The sequence below is a fragment of the Uloborus diversus genome, chromosome 7 (assembly GCF_026930045.1).
Source record: "Uloborus diversus isolate 005 chromosome 7, Udiv.v.3.1, whole genome shotgun sequence".
In the NCBI taxonomy this organism is placed as follows: Eukaryota; Metazoa; Arthropoda; class Arachnida; order Araneae; family Uloboridae; genus Uloborus; species Uloborus diversus.
Genome location: NC_072737.1, coordinates 171,896,060 through 171,918,281, shown reverse-complemented (window position 1 = coordinate 171,918,281; position 22,222 = coordinate 171,896,060). Strand labels below are relative to the sequence as shown.

The 22,222-nt window shown below is 30.8% G+C and overlaps 1 protein-coding gene across 1 annotated transcript in view; it reads right to left on the bottom strand.

Moving 5' to 3' along the window:
* Positions 1–21,953, bottom strand: part of LOC129225783 (neuronal membrane glycoprotein M6-a-like) — a 35,336-nt gene extending 13,383 nt beyond the window's left edge. Inside the window, exons 1-5 of the mRNA XM_054860291.1 lie at positions 21,855–21,953; positions 13,768–13,918; positions 11,947–12,106; positions 4,262–4,418; positions 2,678–2,760 (exon numbers count right to left, since the gene is read on the bottom strand). Of these exons, the coding sequence (XP_054716266.1) occupies positions 2,678–2,760; positions 4,262–4,418; positions 11,947–12,106; positions 13,768–13,918; positions 21,855–21,921 (618 nt within the window). The 5' untranslated portion in view covers positions 21,922–21,953. The remainder of the gene's footprint in view (positions 1–2,677; positions 2,761–4,261; positions 4,419–11,946; positions 12,107–13,767; positions 13,919–21,854) is intronic.
* Positions 21,954–22,222: the final 269 nt, after the last annotated feature.

Sequence of the window (22,222 nt, the reverse complement as noted above, 5' to 3'; positions counted from 1 at the left end):
ATTTGTCAATTTACTAAGATAATATTTTAAACCTACGGGTTGTCTGAAAAGTCATTGATAAATCTTAAAAATTCATAGAAAAACAACAAACTGCCGTATGAATGCGGTTTGGGCTATAATACTTCACAGGTTCAAATATTTTTTAGATTATTACAAAAAAGGGGGGAAAAGAAAAATTATATGTGATCATTGTATCCTCACAGTTAGAGAAATAAATTTCATGAGAGGTGCTTCTTCATTTTATCAAACTGAAAGCAATACCTTTCATTTCCAGAGTTCAATTTTGTACCATTAGTGGGCATGGGATTAGCTTGAGTACCATTTAGATGAGGTTTGAGCAATATATGGTGCACACATTAAACTCGAGTAATGAAAGGTATTGCTTTCAGTTTAATAAAATTTTTAAGCACCTCACATGGTGCCTGGTTTTTCTAACCATGATAATACAGTCATTGCTTATAATTACTTTTTCTATGTCTTTTTTATTCCTTTTTTTTTTTACAATGTCATAAATTCGTGAATCTGTAAAGTATTATGCAGCAAACTGCATATTTCGTACAATAGTTTTTTGCATTTCAGTGAAGTTTTAAAATGTATCAAAGACTCTTCAGATAACCTAATAGCTGAACTGAATTTCCACGATATACTTAAAAAGGACTGATGAACTCAAAGAATCATTTAACGATTGATTTGAATTTTTAAAAGATCAAATCTGCTAAGAACAATCTAGCTAAATGAAGTATTTTTCAAAAGAATAATAGGCAAAAAACTGAAATCGAAATCAAGGTAATTTTGCAAAAAGGTATTATTGCCAGGACAAAAGAAAAAAATACAGCAAAAATGCAAAAAAAAAAAAAAAATTTGAATGAATGGCAAAATCTATTTTCAAATAAACTTCATTAAACTTTGTTAGGTTAGGATAGTGATGTAGGTTATGATACCAGACTTGAAAGGCTTAATATATATAGCCTAGAGCAAAGGAGAGTCAGAGGAGACATGATTCAGTTGTTTAAATTAATCAAAATGAAAGATGTTAATGGGTTAAATTTTTGCATGGAAAGCAAGAAAAGGGTCATTGTTTTAAGTTTTCAAATCTCAGGTTAGCCTGGAAGTGAGGAAAAATTACTACTTTAATAGGGCTGTGGGCACTTGGATCAGTTTACCGGAAATGGCTGTAGTGAGCAACGAGGTGGATAGTTTCAGGACAGCCATTGATCTTCATTGAGGACTAATAAACTGACTAGGACCAGCCAACCGAGCCCACGCCCAGTAGCTGATTGTCAAATTTGTATTGTATACCCTCGGTACCCATTTGTATTGTATACAGTAGACCCTCGTTTTACATGGGTTAATTTTACGTGGATTTGACTATACACGGCTTAAGATTTGACACCTTTATTTTATTTTACCTGGATGAGTTTTGATTATATGCGGATACAGCATTGCAAACAAATAAAAATTTTCCCCTCTCAAAATCCAAATTCCTGAGATTGCAGATATCAAGTAATAAACTGCATTTTGGATTGCTAACAAGTGAGCTTGGGCACTGGAGACATTTTTTTGCGATTGGTTGAGGAGCTCTTTCCAGAAGTAAAGTTATTCAACTCACAGTTCAGAGGTCACTAGAAGTAGAGCTTTTAGAAGTGACAAAGGAGAATGAAACCAATGCGGATATTGACACCGAAGACACACAACCAAAAGCTTTCACACTGAAAGCTTACCAAGGACTTTCAAGGACACTTATCCAAGGACTAATTTTCTTCAAGGACACTTATGAAGGCATTTTGAGCTATTCCTTGATAACGGTAATTGATCTTTCTGATTTGTTAGTGAATGAAGATCCCGTCATCGAAATGACACGAGTGATCATGGAAGCGTTAAGGGGCCACAAAGAACTAAAGAGGAAAATAATTAATGACTGCCAAAAGAATAACATTTGCCACTCTTTTTTATAAACTCTAAGTTATTTGATATGTTCTGTTTGCACATTGTGCAAGTGTATTGGAATAAGCACACAGTAAACTTGTATATATATTTACTTATCTATCGCTAAAATCGAGTATTTTTTATCAATGGAACCTGACCCCTATTTTAACACTAATATTAAGTCTTAATTTAGGCGGTTTTGATTTACGGGGCATTTCGGTGGAACGCAACCCCCTCGTAAAACGAGGGCCTACTGTACTGTATTTTTTATGTTCCTTCATTAACTTGCTGAAGAAAAAAATGTAAAAACTGCTTCCAGGAGCTGTTAGTGAAAACTTGATTTTTGCTACTTTGGCAAAAACCAATTTCTGCAGGCGTTTTTTTCTACCTATGGCAAAAACTTGCCAATCTTCATGTTAGTTAGAATAGATATAACCATATTCATGATAGAAATTTACAATATCATTTGAAATAGAACACTGTTAAGCCACAGCATGCTTTGACAAACTGTGTTATAGACATACAAGAAAAAAGCTGTATTCTAACAGTAAAAGGAATGAAGAAGACCTACTTATTAGCTTTCCTAATTCTCCTAACATCAAGATCATAAAAAATTCAGGTCTGGTAGCTTGGCATATTTTATCCTTTCTCAGAGCATAGAAAGAATACTTAAATCTAATTTAAAGTGACAAAATCCTCGCTTTTGTTTAATTAAGTTTTCGAAAAAGAGATAATGAAAAAAAAAACTTACACAGTCTTTACAAAAGTTCTTTTTCTTCCCTTCATCACAAATTCTAAGTAGATTTACATCAGTACCATTTGGGAAAAGAAAAGCTGTAAAAATAAGAGACCCATGAATCTCAGATTATAATTTGATGCTTTTTTTACCTAACTTTTATACAAATACACAATACAAAGAAAACACAAGGAAAGGAAGCATGTTGAACTATGATATTGAGACTTAAGTATAAAATTATATAGGTTTATATGCATGTACATATACACAATAAATGCAGGAAGATCTTCCACCATAAATTCATTACTTGATAAGAACATCATATTCTGGTTAGGAAACAAGAAATTTCATTTCAATAAGAAAATATGCTTTTCAGAACTTTTAAGATATTGCTTCATTAAATTGTAAAGCATCAAATACATCTCTTCACACAGGAAAGGGGCCATTGGTTTAACAGCCCGGAATCCAAAACTTTGGATTCCGGGAAATCCTTTGTGCAACAGTCGAGTCCTCTACCCATCAAATAGAACAAAATTTCGGTGAAAAAACTTTTCTTTGATGACATTTTTAGTTTGTTTGGCTCTGTTTCAAGAGGAATTGTTTCAAAGCATTTAAATATAAATTAACAAACACATCTCAACAGAGATAAAGAACTACACAAACACTTAAGCAATACTTAAATTGAACAGTAATTTATAAGCTAGTTTACCCTTTGAAGAGCTTATCTATAACTGGTTTGGGAAAACTAAACAGTTTTTCATTGATAGTTGCAGAAGCAACGTAATTACCATTAATAGGGGGTGTAAATTTCTCAACCTCCAAGGGAAACTGGAATATGCAAAATTAGAGAAAAAAAAAGGTGAGTTGGAGAACTGGTTTGAGGAAAGAAACAGTTATTGTCTGAGGGAGGAAGGGTATGAACCATTCAACTTTGTTAGGATCTCAGCCTCAGAGGAGATTGTATGGTGGGCGAGAATTACCAGTAAGCAAAAGGTGAGGTTGAAGAACTGGTTTAAGGAAAGAAATATATTATTTTAGTACTTTCAAGTTGCATGAATTTCTGACCAAATTTATTTTACTAAACTGCAAAAAAGGAAACAAATCTTTTGAAACTAGTCATAATTTAAATAAATTCCAGGTTTTCTGCATACAAAAGTAAATTTTCCTGAATTTTCCCTGACATTTCCAGGTTTTCCAGATGGGTAGCCACCCTGTTAAAAATAAATTCTTGGGTTGTGCTAATGAAATTATGTCTATTTTCACATCAATCTGCACACTTTAACAGAGTAGTAAAAGAAAAATGACTAGTTGCTGTGCACAAGCAAATAATTTACTTTTTTTTTTTTTTTTCACTCTAAATTTCTTTTTTCTGGTTAGCTTATTTTGAGCAAACATGTATTGGTTTTAAGATGTCTTAGGATGATTAAAATATTTTATTCACTTAAAGGCAGGGCAAAAAGAGTATTTCAATTTATGATGCTCTATTTCTCTTCTGAAATGTAAACAAAATCTATTATCATTATCAATTTTTCACAGTAAGGAGAAGGGAATCTATCAAATATTCTGAATTAGAAATACATTCCAATAATATGAACTTACCTAATGGTTTTAAATCAATGCATCTATTATCTGGATTTGGTTCATACTTCAAGTTGTTGCACATTCCCCACCACACAGAGAACACAAAGGTTATAAGGACTAATGAAACAAAGACAAGCAACCAAACCAGCTCCAGAATGTATGTCAACCCCATGAACTAAGAAAAACAAATATCACCAAAACAAAATAATCAAAATGTGTCAATACAAACATTAGTACCAAGTTTACAGCTTATGTACATACAAAAAGAAAATCAGACAAGAGAAAAGACAATAAATAGGCTTTGCTAGCCATTTTAAAATAATGTATGCTCCCACACAGAAAAAATTTTATAAATAATGCATTTGCTATTGGTAATATTAAAAACAAATTTTGAGACTATGATACTCTTCAAAGGAAACAAACTTTTACTGGATATATTTTTTAATGTATAGATATGAGCATAAAACAAAAGGAAATATTTTACAAATATAATACAAATGTAGGCAATTGTAACTAAATGAAAGCACAGGCCTTAGAATAAGATGGACGCTCCAAAAATGTAGGCAAGAAAAACATTTGAAACAAGGGCGAAGCAAGATATTCTTCTGTTGCCAAAAACATATTGAAGTAAAATGGATTTTAAAAAAACTTAAAGGATATTTTACTTTATTGCTGTATGGTATCACTTAAACAAAATAAATCTTTTTGAAACAATAAAATGAAATGTAACTTCCAAAAATTCATGAACAAGCAAAATTCATAAATAAGTAATAAAAAATAATTATTAAAAAGATATTCTAAGCTAAGACGCAATAGAATTATTTAAATAATTCAAAAGAACTGAAAAATTTACAGCATGCAGAAGGATAAAAATCTGAAACACAGCAAGCCATTTTCTGTGAATCAGGTGTCCAATAACATTTTATTCTTACATTTTCTTTTTAAAGGCTTTTAAAAAACATATTTTATTTTTATTTTTAAAAATATATTTTACATTAAAACAAATAAAAAAAATCAGCAACTTAATTCTGTAAGTTGAAACAAGAAAAATTCCAACCAGTCATATCTTCAGCAAAATAAAAATAATTCAAAAAGAGTCATACAAAGCTAGGCAATGATAAAATAATTCCCAGATTTCAAAATAAATGAAAAAATTGCAGTATGCAAAAGGATTGAAATCTCAAACACAGCAAGTAGCTTGACATGAAGTATATATTTTAATTTCAGTATGTTTAAATATTGTTTTTATTTTTAATGTCTTACTTAAAATATTTTTTTCAATAAATAATTGTTTAACTGAAAAATACTCATAATCAAAACCATTACTTAATCCTTTCAAATTCTATAACTACCATACAAAAAATTGTGGCTACTAACAACATATTAATAATTAATATGAGAAATGTTATTAAATCACAATAATGTTTTCAATGTGTTTTTTACCAACTGCAAATAGTTTATTAATAAGTAAAATAAGAAAAGTTATTGAACAAATAAAGTTAATTAAAAAGAATTCATTGTAACCTAAGAAATTATAAAATAATTTCTGTATTGAAAAACAATTGAGTAACTTTCAAGATGTAAAAAGATTGAAATCTCAAACACAGCAAGCGACTTTTGGTGAACCAAACGGGTTCAATGCTGGCATGTCCAAACACATTTTATTTTTTCAATTTTTCAATAACTATTCTTTAATATAATACAAAAACACTATATAAAATTTACTTTAATATAAAAACAATAGAAAAATCAAACAATTAACCTCACTAGTTCGGTACTTCCTAAAAAATATGCAAATACAAAAAAACTTATTAATAAGTGAAAATAAAAATAAATAAAGTTATTCTGAGTTTCATACTTAAAAATAAATGAAATGTATTGGCAGGATAAAAAAGGATTGAAACTGCAAACATAGGAATCAAGTGTATGCGAAGAACATGTTTCAGTGTTGCAATGCTTAAATACTCTTTTTGATAGTTTAAATTTTCACCATTTTTGAAAAATTCAAATATATTATTTTCGTTTCAAAACAAAAATCAAACAATTAGATAACCTTTTAATTTGGTACTGAAATAAGGAATTACCAATAATTTATTAATTAACTAAATTTAAGTTCACAAAAAGATTAAAAACAATTATTTTTTTAAAGGCATTTCAACCTAGCACACAATAAAACCACTCCTCTCCCACCCCTTCTTCTAAAAATAACTTAAATATTTTCAGGCTGCAAAAGAACTCTCAAATATCATGTGCCATTTTTCACCAAACAATTTTTGAAGTTTGGAAAAAGTGATACAAAAGTGTTCCCAAAACTCTTGGAGCAAGCAATTCCCAACTATCGACTTTTTAAAAAATAAATGGGTACCAAAACTAAGATTTTATCATTTGACATTTGAAGTTAACCCACATTTCAAAAATTTTTGTCTGTATTTATGATATTAGCGTGAGTTGAATTCCTGCATTATTTTGTTGTTCATTTAGCTTATTTTAAAAAATTTTTACCACTAACATTCATTACTTCACTTAAATAGCTAATGATTTATTATTAGGTTTCTAGACAAGTTTTATCAATTTGGTTAGGTAAAAAACATTTCCCCGCATAATCAAATACCATGCTTAATTGAATGTTATACGTTGGAATTGACAGTACTTGTTTAAAACGGTGCAGACAGTATTTAAATTTAAAAATTGAAGAAGAAATAAACAATTAATGGATTATTCTTCTACATTCGGTAGTTCCCCAAAAAAATACACAACTGCTAAAATTAATAAATAAGTAAAATAAATTATTAATATTAAGAAGCCATCTCTGAGTTAAAATGACTTTTACACTTCAAAATACTTGAAATACTTTCCAGATGTAACAGGAAACAGTTTTCCTGTCAATCACGTGTTTCAATGTTAGCATGCTTGAATATTTTCATTTTTGAATTTATTTTATTTAAAAAAGGTTTTCAGTAAGAATTTTATTTCAAGTTTGCAACAAATGAAATATTTAGCATTTAAATTCTTACTCCTTTTACATTTTGTACTCCTCCAAATGAGATGCAGTTGCCAAAAATATATTGATAAGTAAAATAAAATATTGAAATGAAAAAGGTCTATTTAGTCATATGATAAATAACTTTATATTCAAAAAATTGCAGGATGCAAAAGGATTGAAATTGTAAGCACAGAAAACAACTATGGCAATAACATGCTCATTGTTGGCATACTGAAAAATAATTTCTCCTCCCCACACACTTGTCTTTTTGTGATGGTGGCCCCTGATGCAAAACAAAGCAAATGACCTATTTTTACAATAATACCCCTTCTTTGAAGTACACTGTAAAGAGGAAGAAGTTTATTGAACAAACTGGTACATTAGATTCACCAAGCTTGCTCTTTTTGAGTCACATTTATGATATCTAGAAGCAATTTGATAGGTGTAAAAGCATACACGTTTTCAAAATATTAACTTCTGAAAATTTAAAAACATTTGAAAAAGACACTGAAAGTAAGAACTTTGCAGCACACACACAAAAAAGAGATTTTAGAGCTTTCAACATGAAAATAGATGTTATAGAGACAAACTTTCAAAAAAAAGAAGACAAATAAAGAGAAACATTGCAAAGGCCGTAAATGAGGACATTTTTGAAAACAATTATGCTTTTCTTTAAATTTTACTAAAGCTCAAGACTAGGAATTCTGAATAGAAGGCACTGGCTGCCAAAGTCACAAGAAATGGTAGCAACTTTTGCGAGCCATTTTCAAAAAAATGTATGCAAACAGTGCAAAAAGTAAATAACCTATTTGCTATTAATAATTTTTGCAACATATTTTGAAATTATGATATTCTTCATAAAAATATTTAAAAAATGCTGGATATATTTTATAGACTAGGACCAGCCTAGTTGGGCTCAAAATCTGACGCTGTTTGTCGTTGTTGTATTTGTATGTGACTGGTTGCTAATGTTACATAATAAAGAACATGGGTTGCATAGACAAAGTGTTGATTTTTGACAGCTATGTATGGAGATAATAAAAGGTAACTTTTGTCTTTGATTGAAAATACACTCTATTACAAAAAATTTACGCACCAAAAAGCAATCATCCGATTGCTTTGAAATTTTGTATGCATCAGTGTTTTGACCAGATATGCAAATGGTTAAAATTTGGTGTCCAATGAATGAATAGTTTGATCTCCAGCGCATCAATACCGTGCATCCAGCAGATGTATATAAAGAGCAGTTCTTCAACAGTTGTTAAAACTTTTGGTTCGATTGAGATTCAGATTACCTTTCAACAACTTAAAAGTTCCTTGCCGCATGGTTGGTGCTCATTACGAGCAACTGTCAGAGTTTAAAAGAGGTTGTATCATTAGATTGAAAGAGGCCAGTTGGTCAAATTGGAGAATTGCTCATCATTTGAGTTGAAGCGATGCAGCAACTTGAAGATGCTGGCAAGGATGGGAGGAAAATGGCAGAGTTCAACGTCAGGATGGTAGTGGTCAACTTAGGTTCACAATAGATCGTAAAGACGGAGTGATTGTCCGATCAGCTGTCACTGCACTTTCTTCATCTCTATGAACCATCAGACGTTGAACCCAAACACCAGTGTCCATCATGACCATTTACAGACGGTTGGGACAACGAAATCTACGCTCGAGCCGACCGTTACGCCACCTGACACTGATGCCTACACACTGCTGAGCCAGATTACAGTGGTGCATGGCTCGATCAGGTTGGAATGGTGACCACTCGGGACATATAGTCTTTAGCGATGAATCCCCCTTCCAACTGTTTCATGACAATCATCTAACTACCAAACGGCACGACCTTGAGGGTCACAGATTTGGACAAAATTCTAGATATAGGTCAATTCCCACTAGATATGAGCCCAGGTATAGCAGTTTGACTGCATAGGCCCTAGTTCCACTGCAACGGGGGTCCAAAGTTGATAATTTGGACCTAGAAATGCAATGGAGTTTCCTTTTAAGTTTAAAATTACCATTTTTATCGCTTTTTCTGCTATTGTACTGCATTATGAGCCATGCTTACCTTTGAATTAATTACATTGAAAACTAATTTTTAATAAGCTGTTCTCAAATTCAACTTGGCTACTTCTTTTAATTTCAATAACTTGAATGCTAAAATAACATAGTTACAGGACATTCATCGTTTGCACATGGCACAAAAAAAAAATCTTTCGACTTTTCAATTAGCTTAGATAATGCTCATAAATAAATACGTGTTCCCCTTATACTCAATTTACCAAAAAAAAAAATGCCCAAGATGTTGGGAGATCGAACATAGTGTCGAATTCTGAAATTCCAGTTGAAACGCCATTGCAAATCTGGGGCCTAACTGGCAACTTTGGACCCTCGTAGCAGAGAAACTAGGGCCCATGCAGTCAAACCGCTTTGCATGCGCTCATATGTAGTGGGAATCGACATATAGCTAGAATTTTGTCCAAATCCGTGACCCTCAAGGTCGTGCTGTTTGGTCGTAAGACGTGTTTGGAGACACCCAGGGCAGAGGAGGGATCCTGGTTTCACTTTTGCATGCTACACTGGCCCTCATCAAGGCATTATGGTCTGGGGTGTCATTTCCTTTGATAACTGGACCTTTTTGGTCGTAACTAGAGGTACACTTACTGCACAGTGATACGTCGACAACATCCTAAGACCTGTTTTGCTGCCGTTCCTTTTGCAGTACCCTCGGCTGGTTTTCAGCAGGACAACGTCACATGTTGCTATGAACTGTCTGCAAGCTTGTCAAACTTTTCCGTGGCCTGCCAGATTGCCAGATCTCTCTCCCATCGAGTATGTCTGGGATATGATGGGATGGCGATTGCATTTGGCAAGGAATGCTGATAACCTCGTCCGACAATTGGAGCGAATTTGGCCAGAAATACCACAGGACACCCTTCGGGAGCTTTATCGATGTTTGCCACACCGTGCCTCAGCTTGTATCCAGGCTAGAGGCGGGTGAAAACCATTTTTAACTTGTTACTGTAACTCTGACATAAATTATTCGATCGTTTCGAGAATTTGATCATTTACTATTCTGTGCATTGTCTTCCTATCCACCAATTTTCGGCTCAATCGGATCACTCCTTCTTGGTGCGTCGATTTTTACTTCCTTTTACAAAAAAGAAAGTATTATATTTGTGAAAAAAATTTCACTCAAAAATCGGCCTTAATTTCCATCTTGCTCACCCCAAATGTACCTAAGAACGTATAGATGCCTGAAATATCCATTTTGAAGTTTCCCCAGTAAATTACAACGAGTTTTCTCCTGATGTCTGTATGCATGTATGTATGTGGCATAACTCAAGAACGGTATGTCCTAGAAAGTTGAAATTTCGTACGTAGACTCCTAGTGGGGTCTAGTTGTGCATCTCCCCTTTTGGTTGCATTCAGGTGTTTCTAAAAAGGTTTTTTGCCCCTTTTAAGGGGGAAATCATTGTTAATTTCGATGCAAACTCAAGTGGTGTTATAATTTACCGGACACTTGGCAATATATCGCCAGTTTTTTGGTCGCCAAGTTTTGTCGACAAATTTGGCGATTTTTTTTTAATCTGGTTTTAATGTGGCCATTGTTGGTGATATTTAGAGAGTTAATTCTGGAATCACATTAAAATTGCAATAATAGGAAAATAACTTTAAATTGGTGTAAAAGGAAGTCATGTGATGCACACGTCAGTTCGTTTTGTTATAGAGTGTAGCTTGGACCATCTTGAAGAAGCTATAGTATTTATACAATAGATTTTAAAATCAGCTTCTTTCACATTGAATTTGCTACAAATTTCTGAAAACTCTATTTGGACTATCCATATCTCTTAATACATTTTTCAGATAAGATTTTTAGCACATTTAGAAGCTTCATGTGCAATAATACTCATCTATAACAATAATATAAACAAGGCTGGCTCTGACTGCTGGATTTTGAAACGTCCAACTCCAACTAAGGCTTCGGCTTCCCCCCCCCCTTATTGGAAGGGGGAAAACCCTAAACAGAGATTGAAATATAAATTCCTATTATAAAAATTTTGCCTCTTGTTTTTCTGTAAACCTACCATATGCACAATGTTAAAAGTTCAATTGGAAAATTAAATTTTTCAATAGTTGCAGTTTTTAAAATGAGATTCAACAAAATTTCGATTAAAAAGAATGAGTTACACAAAATATTACTAATGAACACTTTGAAAAATTGCAAATAAACTACAAGGGTTAAAGGAAAATAATGAATAAAGCAGCAAATGAAAATAGTTCAAAATGAATAAATGTTATTGTGTTGAGAAAAAGGAAATTTACAATCAATTGAGGATTAAAATTTGAAGACGACTCCTATTGTAAACAAAAAACATAATAAAAATAATAAACGCAATTTTATAACAAGTGCATCAACAAAATGTTCTTAACTGTTCATCATTCAAAAGAATGATCGGTTATTTTTTAGAAGATCGTTATGACTTATTCATTTTAAGAATTTGTTCTTTTAGACCCATTCGCTCATGCATCCCTAATATGCATATGTATTCTTCACATATCACTGTATATCATTTTGAGTTTGGAGAATTTGTAGCAGAAGTATTAACAATCACCAATAAACATTATATATATATATATATATTGTCGCCTCAGAGCAACAGTAGGATATCTTAACTTTATGCTGGGGATTATATATATGAGACTAAAAATCAAACATATCAATACTCACAAATGCACATGATAGACGGCCACCAATTCTAGATTTAAAGCCACGATAGACTCTTTCTCTTGTTGCACCAGTTGCTAAAAATCCAACAAGCAATAATATTAAGCTAAAGGCACCCATGACTCCTCCGATGATAATGAACACAATGTATATGTCATTCAGCCTGAAACATTCATGTAAGCACTTTAACATTTGCATAGCTAAATCAACTGTAACAGAGATAAAAATTTGGAGTTTGTTTTTACACATAAAATTAAGGTCATATTTTTATAAAGAAATAATTTTAATATTTAGTTGTTTACTGTAGCTATTTTTTTTTTTATTTTATTCATTTCTACTATATCATAAGGAAATACAAACAAAGATAATTTACTTTGATTTAAAATTTGTAGCTGAAGGAAGAAAGTTAAAACTTTCATTTGCGAAGTCAAGCAAAAAGTAGTTGCTGATAAGAACATGAAAAATCATACAATTTTAAAACTTAAATGATATACCATCATGTGAAAATCTCAACAAATAGGTTCTGTAAAACCATGGTGGAGACAAGTATCTCTAGGGACAAATTTTAATTTAGAACAGTCAGTAGCACATTTTATTTTAACAAAAGCGCTTATTTACTTAAAAAGAAAAAGAAAAAAAAGTATCCAGGTGGTTATTGATTTTTTTTTTTTTTTAACTTTTACAAATGTGCACTTTTTAAATCTGCCAAACACTGACTTATTCTTTAATGAATGAACTTTTGAAAAACAGTATTGAAAATAATTGTAGAAATGGAATCTAAGCATTTTGCTTCAATTCAATCTTTAGATAAAGACAAATTTTACGTTCATTCTGATTGATTGACCTAAAAAACTATAAAACTATGAAATAGTTTACTTAAACTCTATATTAAAGAATAAGGACCGTTGGGGTATAAGTTATATTTTATTGAATAAAATGAAAACTATTCATTTGATACACCTACAAAAATTATCATTACCAATGAATATAAGCTGAAAAAAATGTTGCCAACACTCTTTTTGAAATTGATAAAAAATAAATTCAACTTTTTGGAGATGTCAATGCAATGCAAATCAACTACTTCCAAATTGTGCTACTAATTAACCTGCCACTCTATGTCTTTCAAGTTTAGGTATGTAGACATTACATATGTTTACTTTAATTTGGCATTGAATTGAAACATTTAACATAATTAGTTTTCATGTAATTAATGATTTAAAAACATGGGGTAATTTGGGTATAAATTACATTTTACCAATCAGAAGGACAAATAATAATTTTATTGGACTACTAACATAGGCATGTATGTGCATCCTCGCTACCCACGGTAATATATGCTAAAAATGAATTGGACGGTTGTTTAAATTTGCTTAAATGTTCTGTAACAAAAAAACTACTTCCCGTCTATTAACGGAATGTCATATTATGCAATTTTCAGTTTAATACATCTTAATACTTAAAAACATTTTTCATACTATTCCATCATTTCTATTGTACCTACATTAAACCTAAGTTTGAAAACATTGAGTAAGATTGTTATTAAAACCATGCTTTGCTCTTTAACCATTACCATACCCAAATTTCCCCCTCCACGGGGTAATTTGGGCATAGTGAAACTTATGTTAGCCATTTATATGCCAATGGGTCTATTAATATATAATTTGTAGGAAACTTTTCTAGAAAGTAATAATGCTAATCTGAAACAGGAAAAAGAAAAATATATGTTTATATAAATTTATTACAGAACTGGAAAGTTCAAAGTAGGTCATTTTTATACCCAAATGACCCCAACAGACCATACTAAAGTAAAATCATGAATCATACCATTCAAACTGAAAATGAAAAACTTCTTCAAATGTTCTCAATGTCAAAGATATACCACGGTAAAAAGAACCTAAGAATATTCCACAACCAGCACAGCATAATACTGTTGCTATAAGAGTAGCGTAAGGTATCCTTGTTAAACATCTGCACGCTGAAAAAGACAACAAATGTACATCATTGTTTGTATAACTTTTATTTAAGTACAAGCAGTATTTATTAGCATAATTTTAAAAACATCAATGTTCAAATTTTTTGTTAAAAAATATTTTCTCAATGACACATGAGGTCTTGTTCTAAAATTAGTTTTCAGATTTTTATTTTATCAACTACATAGCAGAAACTTAATCATAAACAAAAATAAAACAGAAATGTTATCAAATCTTAAAAGATATAATAATAAATTTTAAAATTAAAAAAAAATCAGTGAACTGAAAAGTTTTCATTCAGAAGTAACTTTAATGAAATATCTGACTATAGAAAAAAAACTTCATTGACTGCTACTTAGTAAAATAAATTTCATTGATTAAAAGAAATAATTTTTAAACTCTCAAGGTTCAGAGAAAAGATGGTAGTATTGGATTATTGAGAAAATTTGGAAAGTAATTCTTGGAGTACCAAGATTACAGTACATTTTTCTTAAATAAGGATTTATAGAAAATATAGGAAAGTTCTTTCCCTTTTATGAAAATGTAGGATTAATCCAAAATTTAGGTTGGCTATGATCCCTTTATTAAACATCAAGCATTGTTACACGCAAACAAAAGATATAGCAAGCCAAATCTGGCAATTTAGCTATAAAGTCTTCAAAAATTCAATATAATCTCTTTTATTATTGTCATAGTAAAACTTTGTATGATATTTAACTTAAAAAAAAAGATTTAATAGTAAAATTATTGTATTGGCCTCTAATTATTTCCGAAAAAAATTTTTTATACTTTCTTTGCTCTCTGATTGGAAGAGAGAAAGAACTTCAGATTTATTAAGACCTTCAAGTTGAAAATTCTTGGAAAAATCAAAATGTGAAAATTTTTGTCAAACTGCTCGCGTTTGCTCTGGTCATCCAGGGCTAAACCACTATAAAATTCTTGAAATATACCCTCTGCAATGAAAAATATTATGCTGGTTCAGCACAGAAATATGTTTATTTATTTTGTTTTGGTTGTTATTTTATATATATATATATATATATATATATATATATATATATATATATATATATATATATATTTATATTGAGCTTTTTTTTTCTTATGAATAAATGATTTCTTTTGAAGATAATCTTTCTGAATATCATTTTCATGAATATTAAAATACAGTTACTCACATAAGGGTAGAAAAATCTAGAAGAAAAAGAATGAGGTTAAACCCCCCCCCCCCTTTGTAGAGTTGACAATATACCAGGGCAGGCTTTCTGAAAAAAATTCCCCAAACTATTGTTGAAAAAAATCACTTAAACATGAAAACTTTTTCCTGGTTTGAGTCTAACCCTTTTAAGCAAGTGCCGAAGAAATGAATATGCATACATTTTGCACGGTTTTAAATAAAGAATAAATAACTACGTTTCTCGAAAAGTGCGGGAAATACCCGATACAAGAATTTTCCTAGTCATTTGCATGCAAATTAATGCTCATTTAAAGAAATGAATGTAATATAGCTACAACACAAACTCTTATTTATTGATTCTCAGTAAAAGCAGCAATTAACAAAAATCATAATCATGAAAACAAAAGCTTTTAAAAAATCTCATTTGTAGAAATGAAGCTTTTTTGTACAAAATATGAAAATCACGTGCCTCCAATCGTAAGCACGTGAATTACATTTCATTTTCCTTTCACTTTTGAAACACTTTTCAAAAAAAGTCATGGCAAAACCATTCAGACTTCTTCCAGAAAGTAATGGCTCAACTTAAGAGCAAGTTTTTTATTTTTTACTGATTTTTCGTATCAAGTAGGGGACTTTACTTATACGAGAGATCGACTTCTACACGCAAGTATGTACAGTAGGTAGGGAATGTGGGGCAAAGTGAAATAGCAGGACAAAGTGAAATGGTGAAATATTTACTCAGCTTTTAGCCCCCACACATCTGGTAATCCTTTACCTACATATAATAGCACATGTAATCTATTCCAGTCAGAAAAAAATACCACTGATGATTAAAGCATATGATAACACAGGCAATTTTCAAAAATTGATACCCATATTGTAATATTTTGTTGAAAGTCAAAAATGATTTGTATTATTATAAAACAATAAAATTCTTGTTTGAGACCATCTAATACTCTGTAAAATAGTTATTTAGTTAATATTAAGCTGATTTGTATTTTAAATATTTTCTACAATCAGTCAAGTATATGCAGGGCAAAGTGGATGGGTCAAAGTGAAATAGTTTATTTTGTTTACTTGCTCATTCATTTACTAAACCATTTATGTATTCATTTATTAATTCATTCACTTATTTTCTTAATCATTCACACTCTTTTAATTGCTCATTTATTTTCATCATATTTCAATTAATTAACTATTTTTAATTTCCAGTTTAATGTTTCAGTATCATTTCATTTACTCATGAAACTTTTATTTACCGATTCATTTGATCAAAAATATTTTTTGTGATTGAATAGAAAATATTTCATTTGAAAAAATTTCACTTTTCACTTTACCACATGGGAAAAAAATGAAAATTTTCCACTTTTTTTTGAAGGCGCAAATTTATTGCCAAAAATAAAAAATATTGTTTCAATGTTAGTTTTATTATAAAATAGAATGTTCTTTCTTTATGTACTATAATTTTCGAAATAATTTTCTAATTTGTTCATTTTGAAAAGGCTCAGTCATCCTAACCATTTCACTTTGCCCCACATTCCCCTACCTTTTTTTTACTGAGTGGCACATTTGATGTAATGTTTATATAAGCTCCTAAAAAAGAACATTAATATTAAAAAAACATTTCTTTATCAGTGAATGAAAAAGGTACCCTGTAACATTCTTTCTCCCGACAGAATTATTTCTCTTAACTGTAAAACTAGACTAACCACAATCTTTGAAAATTAAAGCAACTTATAAAATGATTCACCTTTTTCATCATACAGGTATTCTTCTAAAAAGTGAAACGGAATAGGATAAGAAAACATCACAGGCCCTTGAAAGCCATCCATGACACAAACTAACTCCAAGTGATATATAAAACAAAAGAGAAGCCATAAAAAATGGAAATATTGATTTTTTTGGCATCCTCTCAACAACAACAAAAAAAAAAAAGGCATGGCAAAAAGAACAAAAAGGCTTCCCAATTAATGTTACATCACGCTTCAATAAGAAAATTCTATTGACACTTGGAATGTCAGGTAAGAACTATTTCTTTCATTTAAAAAAAAAAGTTTCAGGATTTAACAGGGTGGCGACAGAAACTGTGAAAAAAAGTTCCCTGACTTTTCCCTGATTAAGTTCACAAAATTTCCCTGATTTAAGTTACCAAAGATAATGGTTTTCTTTCTTTGCTCTACTTGAAATCCATTGTATGTTTGTATAAAATGCAGTATTTTAAATGTTTAAGTTGTGTAAAGTTATTGAACTAAAGATATATTTTTAAAATATGCTACTTTTTTAATAGAATGGTTAAAAAAACATATCAAGTCAGTTTTTTTGGGGGAAAATAAACCCTACTAAACAGTATATTAAATTTTTCTACAATGGAAAGATTATAGAAAATTAAAAAAAAAAAAAATACTTTACTTCCAGAAACCACTTAGTATAAGAATTTTAAGAAACTATTAAAATTACTCTTAAAAACATATGTGTATTTATGATAGAACTAAAAAGTAATTGAAATTATTTTGAACTAAGTTTTCAAACAGTATAATAATAGTTGAAAAAATCTTAGATTGCTTTTGTAATAAACAACTTTGAAATGCAAGGGGAAAAAAAGCAATTAGTTAATTTCAAAATATATAAAAGAAAAATACAACTTGGTTATAAAATTAAAGAATCACTTAAGTCTGAAGAAAAGAAAACCTTTATAATCTGCGGTGACAACAAATAGTATAACGGCAAAAAACTATTTTTGCCGTTAGTTTTTTTTTTATTGAAAGTTCAAGTTTAGCAATTAAATTAAAAATGCAAAGAAGTAATAATTTTTAAGCTTTTTATAGTATTAATTCGGAAACCAAGGATTTCTTCTTGAAATCGTGATTACAGTACCTAATTACTTTGAGACAATGAAATAAAGACAAAGGAGCTAAGGCATTAATGAAGGCTCCCTCTTTGCCTGTATGGTTGTTTATCTTACGTAGCATTGAAAGCGTAAAAGGAAATTTCAAGCTAGGGAAAATAAACAACGTAACAAACACAGAAGCAATCTTAGGAAGTTCATCCTGTGTTTAATAAGAAAGATTCAATACTTTGACGTTGAGGAAAAAAGATGCACAAATATTTGACAGTGTATAATCGCACCTCATTATTTTTTTTTTTTACAGATAATTGGCAGAAAATGCATTGGGAATTAGAGTTCTTAAAGCAAAAAAAAAAATTTTTTTTTTCTTCATAAAATCACTTTTCCCTGATTTTTTTGTTATTTTTTCAAAATTCCCTGATATTTCCCTGACTTTTCCCTGATTAATAAAGTTCCCTGACTTTTCCCTGATCTCCCTGATCTGTCGCCACCCTGTTTAAGCAAAGCTAGTTAAGCAGTGAGCAAATATTCAGTTAAAAGGGAAATTTATCAGAAACAATGTGTATGCAAAGGTAAATAACTAAAATATTTAATGAAATGAAATATTACTACAACAATAAAAACCTTTGTTATTATTATTATTTATTTTTTTTTTCAATAACAAAGTTTTAAACTAAAATATTAAAGAATCATAAGTCAGTCTTTCAAAATGCATCAGAGGTTATTTTGATAATGAAGAATGAAAACTTTAGTCGATGCTTGTTAAAATTAAAAATTAAAGATGAGTAGAGATGGGAATGGTGGGAAAACATAGGATGGGGGAAAAACCGGAAACATTGGGGAAAAAAGGTTTTTTTCCCCAGTTTTTTCAGAAGAGGTTTATTTTCACCAGAAAAAAAATTGGAAATTTTGAAAATTTCTAGCAGAAAATTCTGTATATAGAAATTTATAACAATTATATTCCAATGCATTTTGCTAAAATATCCTGTTATGGCTAGTATTCCACATGAGAACACTACGTTCGATAATGCAAGCTGTAAGATCATTTAATTTCCCAGCATACCTAAGCATATTTGCTATCTACTTTTTTTTTATTAAAGCTGCAAATATGTACAAAAAACATAATTAGAATATCAATAACATTAATTAGTGAAAATGTTTAAGTAAACATTTCAATATATTTTCATTTGATGTGCCTAAAGATGAGCCATAGTCAGAAAAAACCCGCAAGTTTTGAGGGGAAACAAGCGTTTTCTCTGGAGGGATTTATTTCCACTTGGGAAGAAATTGAAATTTTTCGAAGAAAATATTGTATTCAAAAATGTACAATATTTTAATTCCGATGTTTTTTTTTTAAAATATTTTCTAATGTTCAGCACCCCACATGAAAACACCAACTTTGATAATGGAAGGTGTAAGATAATTTAAATTCATAGTGCATATTTTACGCTACTTTTCTCTCATAATATTGTAAAAGTATACATAGGACCAGGCCCGTGTTCAGGATTTCAAAAAGGGAGGGGTTCAAACTTTTTTTCCTTAAAACTTAGATTTTCAAAGGAAAGTAACTAAGCAATTTGAATAAACCATTTTAGTTCGATAACCAGAACCTCCCCCCCCCCTTTTTTTTACCCTTTGTGTTTTTTTTAATGAAATCTTTTGCTATTTATTTTTTTTTTTTTACAGTTTAACAACCTGCAAAAGTGGAAAAAACTGCACACATAGTTTGGTGGCATAGTCTTTTATGCCACCAAATGCTAGTTACTTTCTTTTCTTTTTCCTTAAATAATAATATTAACAGGAATTTAATGAAAATATAAATTTCATAGCAAACAACTGCTGTTTCGCATAGAAGCATTCTTCTGATATGTGAAACGACAAATTCATCCAGCAAACACTAAAGGCATATCCAAAGGGAAATATTTGAGGATATATCCTTTCCCGAAACCCAATAAGCTTTCCCTTTTTGACCATCAAAAAAAAACCTAATAGTAAGCAAAGTAACCATTTCCCCTGCCCCTCTATTTTTTTTTTTTTTTTTTTTTTTTGATGTGACTGTATCAGAGTGTTAACTCTAAAATTGATTAAAACTTAAAATACATTTTGAAAAATCATTTAATGATTCATTGTTTTGTTTTTCCTAATGGGAGGGGTTTAACCCCTAAAACCCTCCCTTGGACACGGCTCTGCATAGGACAGAATTATGTCAACAACATCAATCAGTAGAAATATACTTTGTACTAGCAAGTTATAAAAATCACACCCTTTTCCCAAAATAAAAAGCTAAATGAGGCAGGGAGAAGCAAAGGGATGTAAGTGGACATTTTCAAGTTTTGAGTAAAGCGCTTTTAAAGATAACATCTGCGGTAGGGTTTCATTGATTTTTTTTTCTAAATCATGCTGTAACAACCAGGGCTACTAGTACCATCTCTTGCCCCAAGACAGAGGAGAGGTTCACATACCATGTGTACTGGTTATCTCCACATTTTTAATTTTGCCACTTGCATCCCTTTGCTTCTCACTACCTCATTTATCCAAAACCAATACGCAAGAGAGCGAATTATTTGAAGATAAAAGATTTCGAAATTAGAATGGAGTGTATTGCGCGTTATTAACAGTACCACCGACCAGCGGGACTTGAGAAAATATGTAGGACATCTGAAAAGACCTTGTCGCATTTTGAAAATTTACAGAAAAGCAACAAATTGTGGTATGAATATGCGGTTTGCGCCATAATGCTTCAAAGGTTCAAGAAGGTTTTATGACATCGTAAGAAAAGGGAAAAAAGGAAAAAGTGTAATTATAAGTAATCGCAGTATCTTCACAGTAAATAAAAAAGAAGTCATGTGAGGTGTTTAATTATATTGTAAAACAAAAAGTAAATGTTTCATTACTCGAGTTTACCGTTGTTTTTACCGTTTATGGACATAGAATGAACTTGAGTACCGTTTAGATGTGGTTCGAGCCCATTGAACTACGGTAAAGAAGGGTATTTCTTTATGTTTAATAAAATGATTAAACACCTCACATGACTTTTCCTTTTACAAAAAAGGAAGTATTGTATTCGCAAAAAAGTTTTCACTCGAAAATCGACCTTAATTTCCATTTTGCTCACCCCCGAATGAATGTAGGTTTTTTTTTCGACCCGACCACACGCCTCACTACCTCAAATAGTTATTATAACTTTTGATTGTGAAAGATGAGGTTCGAAACTTCGTCTCATAGAAACGTTCCATAACAAATCCCTGATTTGTTGGGGGGAGGGGGGGAATAATTTTTATTTCACGTTTTATCAATAGTTTAACAGTTTTAACATAGAGAATCTCAGAAATATAGAAATACATATTTCTAGCTTATAACCTGAAATGATTGGCAAATTAAAATTCCCGACAGGGTTTAAAAATAAGCAAAATCCTACATTGATTTAAAAAATTAAAAGCTCAAAAGCACAATGACAAGGTTCCAAATCCAATGTTACAAACCATGACATTATTTCTTACCCATAACTGGCTCATATCATTCAAGTATGATACATCATATCCGAATTCTGACAGCAAAAACAAGAAATGGACTCTGTCATTGAAATGCAAAGCTGATGCGTCGGATTTTCTAGTTCAAGGATTACTATATCAGATTGTCGGCGGTAGCAAAATAATGTCTTCATTGAAGAAAAAAAATCGAATTATCATGCATGCCTCAAAATCAGCTACAAAACTTCCTCAGTTTATATTGATCCTGTACTAGAGGTAAATATATTTGCAGGAAGCTGAGCAGTTTGTGAAACCAATGAGGATGACACTGCGTTTGAAAGTATTTGAACGCAGAAGAAGTGGATTATAATATGTGTTTCAATTAATTCTTGTAACTAGCGAAACTAGGTAATATGCCAAGTTTTGTGATTAAAAAGAAAATTACTTACATCCTCGACAGCATCCCGAAGATTGTTCCTCGGAAACACTGGAGTAAGAATATGATTTCCGAAACATCTTGCAAAAACTTGAAAGAAAACTTTGCAACAGAACTAACTCCACTCAAACAAAAGCATTGTTTTTTTTTTTTAATCAAATTTTCGATTCTTGAGAATGTGTCGTCTGTCGTTAAGAAAACAGACGGACATCGGAATCTAGATTCGCTGATTGGCTAACTGATATCATGTGATAAAATTTGAGTCTAGTTGATCGGTTAGTAAATAAAGATTTAAAATTCTTGTCTTTCGTCTCAGGGGAAATTTTGACCTTCGATTAACTCAATCAACATGCCTGCAAAGTTTTTAAAATTTTTTGTTTT